The sequence below is a fragment of the Atta cephalotes genome, assembly GCF_000143395.1.
Source record: "Atta cephalotes unplaced genomic scaffold scaffold00092, whole genome shotgun sequence".
NCBI lineage: Eukaryota > Metazoa > Arthropoda > Insecta > Hymenoptera > Formicidae > Atta > Atta cephalotes.
Genome location: NW_012130156.1, coordinates 160,004 through 167,956, shown reverse-complemented (window position 1 = coordinate 167,956; position 7,953 = coordinate 160,004). Strand labels below are relative to the sequence as shown.

Genomic DNA, 7,953 nt, shown 5'->3' with positions numbered 1-7,953 from the left:
TCTCTCTCTCTCTCTCTCTCTCTCTCTCTCTCTCTCTTTCTCAAAATTAATTTTATATTTCAGTTTTGAAATATTAAGATCCAGACTATTGGCATAATTTGAATAAAGGAATATTATATTGAATAGTTCATAGTTGAATTTATCACTATGCTATTCAATCTAATGCTATTCAGTCACTTAAGTTTATTTTATTATTATTATAATAAAAGTTATTAATTTAAAAAGTCATTTTAATAATTTTTAATTGAATTATATTTTTTTGTTGCAATGTTATTTATTTTCTATAATCATGAATGTATCGATACGTAATCAGTTAATCACTTTAATTATACGTATATTCTCCTTTTTTGAATCCATCGATTAAATGTATTTTCTTTAAAAAGCTTTATCTTGCCAAATAAAAATAAAGTAAGTAGCGATAATCAATACAACAGCAATCAAATAAATGCAGCGTGAACGAAATATTGTAGTACTTTTATAATACTGATATTAATTAACATTTAATTGGGATTTAAATATCTAAATCTTAATCTGAAATGTGATTCTTTTGATTGACCGATATTTGTAGTCAGCCTTTTACTTACTGTACTTTACAATTATTAATTTATCCTATAATACATTTAAATTGCAACCAGATAGAGATGTGCCGTTTAAAGAAATAACTGTATATCTAATATATCTTCTTTAACATTGATCTTGCGCGCGCGTACTTTTCAAAAATGCAGTTCTCTATTCGCGTTTGTATCGCATCTGTAAACATTAAACTCGTATACTAACACGATTTGATCTTGCGCTCTGTCAACCCTGACCGTATAAAAAGATCAGCGATGATATCTTAAACAATCTCAATGCGGCTAAGCAAATAAGAAATGGTGCCCTTCTTATCTTTCGTCATACAAGATATCTACCGTGTTACATGATTCTTGAAATAGCACAGACTTTTCGTTATATTAAAATTCTAATATTTCCTATAATCATAATTTCCTAGAAACCTATTATTGCGCAGATAGAAAAGAAAAATAAGAGAATTAATTTGGAATTTTGATATTGAGACTTTAGTGATTTCTAAAATTAAATTTTAGGAATTATACAACATAATATCATTCAAGCGGACGAAATTTTATTTGAAGACTTTATTTTGAGATTACATTGTGATGCTTTTTAAAATCATGGAAAAATCATGAAAAAATGTTGTATTCATACCATTCAGCCATGATGTAAGAATATTTTTTAATCATGTATCGAGTTACTTTGAAATCTAATTTCATATACTATCGAAAAAGTTCTAGAGTTTGCTATCTTCGACTTCTGCATTGATATCCATTCAACGTAAATATAAATGCATTTTTTATCTTTGAGCAACGCATATATAAATATGTACTTGATCAGTAAGCTTATCATTCTCATCTTTTACGTTTACCCCGCCTTCTTCCGCGAGCCATCGTGAGAAGCGTCTTATCAGCTCGGTGGATTCAGATAGTCCTACGGCAGCAGGGCTATAACCCCGTTGACATTAAACTCGCTATATTGGATTTCGCGAAATTCGCACTCCTCACCAACCGTGCGGAACCCTCGTCTTTCTCCGGTGGCAAATAGTATGCGTATTATGTCGATTATCTTTTGTTTATTAAATAAACTTGTCACGCACACACATTATAATTCCGACAAGCTAATCTGGAATTCCCCATCGAACATTGAATGAAAAACAATGAAAAAACACTGAAATTAATTCATGAACTCATATTATCATCCTTTACTTTAACGTTGAATAATTTCTATATATCTATCCGCATAGAGTATAAAACATGTTTCATTATCAAATTATGTCGTAATTCGCATTTGTTATTTGTCATTAATATTAGAACTTCTTATCTGACCGATTTCATTGACATTTTATGGATTATCTAAATAATTATCGGTTATTATACTTGAAGGAAGAGTTGTAGGAGGAAGAGTTCGAGATCGAGATTACTACAGGCGATGCGGTGCGCGGCGGTAATAATTAAAAATACGACAGGGATTCTTAGAAGAAACCCGAGATCGGCTATTGAGCTTCTCGTGCAACCGTTACGCATAGAACATGCGCGTACACATACATCCACGCACTGACCATAAAATCGCCCTCGATTCCTGTTAGGATGATCTTACGTCATTGAACATTCGTGTTTGTCAAGAGCAAACTATAGGCCACAAGAAATATTCTTTCTCCATTTGTTCATAAGATGAATAGAAATTTATTGCATTCTTTGTGTATTTCTTTTAATGTGTTTAGAATATTTATTTTTAATATTACATTAACGGATAATGCCCTGAATAATTAAAATACATGAAAAATTTACATCAAAATTTTTTTGTTACTATAATAAATATTTTAATTTCTTTTTCTAATTTTTTATAACTATATGTTATATTTTTCAGAGAGTTCAGAATTGTAATTTTATTTATTTAGGATTAATCAATATTTGTTGAACTTGGGACGGATTGTGTATTTTTTTGCTATTTCTGCAACCTTTCATGGTTTGTCGAAGGAAGGTTTCTTTCACCTCGCCACCATCGGTCGTTTACATTGCGAAACGCATTAGCGAGACGGATCGTGCGCATCGTTGCACCGGGTGTGCAATTGCACGCAGCGCGTGCCCATTTAATACCATTTCCTCTCGTATTAGTGGTTTACAAAGTGCCCGATTGCACCTGGTGATGGACACAACCAACCATCCAGGATACGAGCAACCAGTTTCACTGGAGAACGGTCTCACTCCTGATGCACTCGTATTGCATTGCGGACGTTCCATCGCACTTAAACGATGCACTTAAGACGCATCCTCGTGCCCGCTGAGCTCGTGTCAGACGTACGACATATCCTAAGACAATCGAAACCGTTAGACGACTCTCATCCACCGGTATTTACATTACCGATGTAAAATGCACGCGAGAGTTTATCGCGATTGTAATTCCTACTTGCGGGAATTCAAATAAGGATAAATTTTATTTTTCGACATAACAATTTTTTTCTTCGATACAATCAACTTGAAAATTTTATTACTTTTTTACTTAGGAATTTATTACTTAGAATATTACTTAAGAATATTACAAAATTTGTTGTGTGCCGATTGAAGAAAATTTAAATTCTATTTACAAATTATTTTTTATCCTTCTTCCTTCATTTTGCAATTTATACAGAAATGTATCTGTCTTTTTTTGTATCGTTAAAAATATTTTCGTTTCAATCATTATCAATATCAATAACGTTTCGTATCATAACCTACCTTAACGTTATGTAAATATAAATCGTCTAAGCAAATTTCCTGAAAGGTCGAGCCACATCGGGTGTCGAGTTCACTGTTAGCCTGCAATTTTATATTCGTCACAACTCTCCTGGCAATCAAGAGTAACATGCTGATTATGCATTTTGCATGCGAGTTGCGGTTTTCGTCTAGCATTCACGTGCGAATAATATGCATGCTATAAGTACACATCCATGTACAATACAGAATGCCAAGTTATAATAGAAAATTAACATTAACAATTAACATTAATTAATAAATTCTGTCGCACAAGAACATTGCTAGATATATATTATCGCCAATATCTAAATAAAGTTTGTATTTCTCTAAAATTTTCTTTTTACAATTTAAGCTATGTGATGTGTGTCATTGATGTATACGTATAAAATACATTCGGTCCATATTATTAAATCTTATCAATATTATCAATATATATAATATTTTAAATATTTCCCATATTATATATATCTTTGCCCTCTATATCTCTATTCTCTATTCTTAACATATGACATATATCACAAATCTCGCTTTACGTTTAATTTTTGACGAAATTGCACGCGCTTATCGGTGTTCCTATCTTTCTTTGTCGATCGGCGCGGCGGTGAGTTTGGAGGCTACCACGTGAGAAGTACCTCGGCGGTAATCGTCGACATCGCGAGAGCGATCGCAAAGGTATCTTCGGACACGTACCGGTACGCAGAAACGTGCCCGGGCCACCGCGCGACTGCTCAAGGCCGCATCCGTATTGACATCACTGCGAGCGTACAGCGATGCTTTAGTTTGTTTTACGCCGGTCGCTTCTTTACCTTGTTTGGGACACGTTAATACGCTCGGAGATAAAATGCACGTGCGCGATGCGCGCGTGGCGTGCAAAGCGCACCGATCACTTTTTGCGCATAATTATACGCATAAGTATAAATAAAAGATTCTCTGCCAGAAAAAGTATTTCTTCTATTGTTAGATAGAGAAAAGAGTCTACCTTAATTTAATTCAAATAGATTAATTTATTATTATATTAAAATCAATAATGATTATGAATAATCGTTGTTGAATATTTCAAAATATGTAATTGCATGCTATATAATTAAAAGGCAAAGTGGATGAAAATAATTTTTTTAATTCAGTTTTGTGGGAAATGTAAATGAAAAATGTTTCTCAATGTTTCTCAAATATAGGTAATTGTTATAATTTTCATGAAAAAATCACAAATAAATATCACCGATTGATTTCTATTCATACACGTCATTAATCATCCTTGACTTCCGTAACGATCGGAATTTTTGGAACAACCACTTGAAAAATTACATCCAGAAGATTCTTCGAAGAACATTCCTCGCTGAAGATAGGTGTTACTTTGAAAAATGCTTAAGTGGAGACACATAATTCGCTCGTTGTGCCGAATGTCTGGAAACTCATTAAGTTATTCTATTCAGGTTCAAGTTCAGGTAGAATCCTGCTGCGTTCCTCAAGTGGCCATCGAGCTGAAACCAGGTATAAACAACTCGTAATGGTAATGGCAATGGTAATGGAGTAGCCATGTCGTTCCGGACTTTCATATGATGAGGGTCATCCGTACAAGTAGGAGACGCGAAGGGAGGGAGGTCGAAGGGGTGTTTTCTTCCGTTCTTCGATTCGGGCACGCGCCCGCGCCCGCATTATATGACTCAAACCACGGTTTCCGCTCTCCCGCGAGCGGTTACTTTCCGGTGTTTCCGACATGGAACAGTGAATTTTTCCAATGTATGTATAATGTTATGCGTGATAATAATACACGACAATATGTCTGTTATCAGTTACAAAGATATGTTTACATAAATTAGTTGCATAAGTATAAGGAAATTCTTTATGCTTTTTTTTATTATATTATAAGCGTATGGTAATTAAATATTCTTCGTGTCAATTTATTTTTTATCTTTATACTTTTTTATTTAGAATTCTTCTCTTTTCAATATTAGCCCAAAGTTTAAAAAATGTCAATAGATTATTAAGTTTGTGATTGATTTATAGGTGTATGCAATCTAGAGTGACGTATATGTGTAATCTGTAATAAAAATAAGAGTAATTCTCTAGGGTCGAACGATTGATCCGAACGATCGATTCACGAGATACACTCCGCCTCGTGATCCACATATCCCATGGGTAGGGGCGTACTCGCGTTATTCGCGAAACGTGATCTATGAGTGAAATACGAAGCATACGAATCGCGATTCACACTGTTTTTATTTATAACCTTTTCATTACTATTAGCATCTAACGGACACCTAATTGAGTTCGGTGATTTTATTTGCCTATAGACATTGGACTTAACATCGCTCTCTATGAATAGGCATCTATAAGTTTTCAACATTTATTTCGTCAACGACTGTTTGGCAACAAAATATTCATACTACATATTTTTTATGTTTAATATTTATATTACAACTTGTATAAAAAAGAATCGATAAAAATATTTTCTTTGCTAAAATAGTAAAGTAAAACAATTCAATGTTTCAACTACTATGTTCTCTAAAAAATATGTGCTGGCAAGATGTGTGGCCATCTACAGCGTCGGTCACTGCCGAGTGTCTACCACCTGCAGTGCGCCTTTTACACAGAAATTTCCTGCAGCGAAAAAGTTAATAATTATATGTATATTCAGTTTCACTCTTAAAAAACTTGCAAAAACAACTCAATTATCTTTAAATATCATTAACCTGAAAACATAAACATCTCGCGGTGCGAGAGAAGCAGCGATGCCGAAGAGAAAGATGCAGTTTTGTCACAATTCCAATTATTATTAATTTTGTCTTTATTATTATTAATTTTACTCTAATATCGTATACGTAAGATGTATCGGGCATGAAAATTTACAAGATCTTATGATAAGCTTTTTCAGGCGAAATGATGATGCTACAAACTGTACCAAGTCAGTTCATATATGTTTTGTTTTCACTTCTAAACAAACTCTAAATAAATGATTTATACTTATTACTCTTACTTATTATAACATTGACAAAAGACTACAGAAACGATATTTTATTAGACTAATCAAATAATATATGGAACATCATTTTCTATGTTCTATTATAATATATATATATGTATATGTGTAAGTTTTGCTGTTATAGTTCTTCGTTGTATCGACCGATGAGTGGCGTGGGTGCGATGGGTACTGTAGCTGGAACCGGAGGAACCTATACCCTTCCTTACATGACGAGCAGCCCCACTGAATTGACATCGTCGTCTCAACTTTGGAACGCTCAGGGTAGGTATCAGCATCATAAAAATAATTGATCAGGTAATGCTTACGTCGTGTCGGTTCGCTTAGATAAGTTTCTGACGCGCATATATAAGATGAATTACATTTACAACGTTCGTGAATAATAACGTCAGTGAATAATGTCACGAATCAAGAAACTTTTAGAATGTTTCTTAAACATGATGTTTCAGTTAGCGAAAAAACTATGAATTCCTAAAGGATTCTGAGATTTCTTTTTCATAATATATTTTCATTGACAGTTACAGGTCTGAGCGGACTGTCCATGCCTGAAGATTACGGCAGCAAATCTTCGGGCACGGTGTCCCATCAATCTCTACCAGCGTTTTCACAAACACCTTTCGGTGCTCGGTCGAGTTTCCGTGGTTACAGTCCACCGTATTCGTCCTCTCAACAGAATACCACTGGGAACGCCGCTGTCTCCGCCGTAGAAGCTACTTCTTGGACGTATGCACCTACAACGGACGCTTTAACGACGCAATATGGCACTCCGTCGAGACGGCAGACTGTTAACCCAGCAACAGCACCGACGCAAATCAGTGCTGCCGCAAGTTTGACTGCAAGTAAGTATTTTTTCATTAATCAAACAACATAGAATAGTGTTATTTCTATTATTGAATGGAATTTAATATAATTAAATTAGAGTTAAATTATAAAAAAAACTCTTTAATGCTTAATCCTTAGAAACAGAAATAAGTAAATGAAAATTATTAAGGCTCTTTCTTCTCAATAAAAATGCATGTTTATGAAAAAGATTATTCTATTTATTATAATTTTAAAAGTAAAAAGACTTGACTTTTTTGCAAATATAATAAAAAAAGAGAGCAAATATAATTACAATTGATCAAGATTCAGCATTAAAAGAGTTAATAAGAATTGTTCAACATACTATGCGAATTGCATTTAAAAAAATGTCATCGTATATAACTATACAAATTGATAATTTCATTTTTTTCATTTTAATGCTGTTATTGAAAAAAAAAACATAAGAAAAATCCTTATTAAATATATCCGCTGATAATAAATTCATTTATAATTTGTCAGCTTCTGAAATTCGTCGCATCGACGATATTTGTAGCGATCGCCGTATATTCTCACGATTTAGATTGTCAAATCGCAGAATTCGTGTCTCCGCCAATAAAATCCAGCAAAAATCGACGAATCATTGCGATAACATGAACGTGTGTTGTGTCATTTTATTTGATCTGTAGAATTTAATGAGAAATATTCTTCGTAATTTTAATTCGTATTAATTATCACGACTTCAGTATTTTGAGATTTATTCACGTGCAGCTTCAGCGCTTTGATAATGTAATTGGAATCTTTATTTTCTATCTTGTAAGATATTAATTTAGTGTTTATAAAGTTTATTCTTAGAAAAATTAAATATTTTTTTTTTTTAGTATTGTAAAT

At 33.3% G+C, this 7,953-nt stretch overlaps 1 protein-coding gene across 1 annotated transcript in view; it reads left to right on the top strand.

The window, feature by feature from the left end:
• Positions 1–7,953, top strand: part of LOC105624878 (box A-binding factor-like) — a 26,792-nt gene that overhangs the window by 7,746 nt on the left and 11,093 nt on the right. The window contains exons 4-5 of the mRNA XM_012206229.1: positions 6,392–6,528; positions 6,789–7,103. Coding sequence (XP_012061619.1) covers positions 6,392–6,528; positions 6,789–7,103 — 452 coding nt within the window. The remainder of the gene's footprint in view (positions 1–6,391; positions 6,529–6,788; positions 7,104–7,953) is intronic.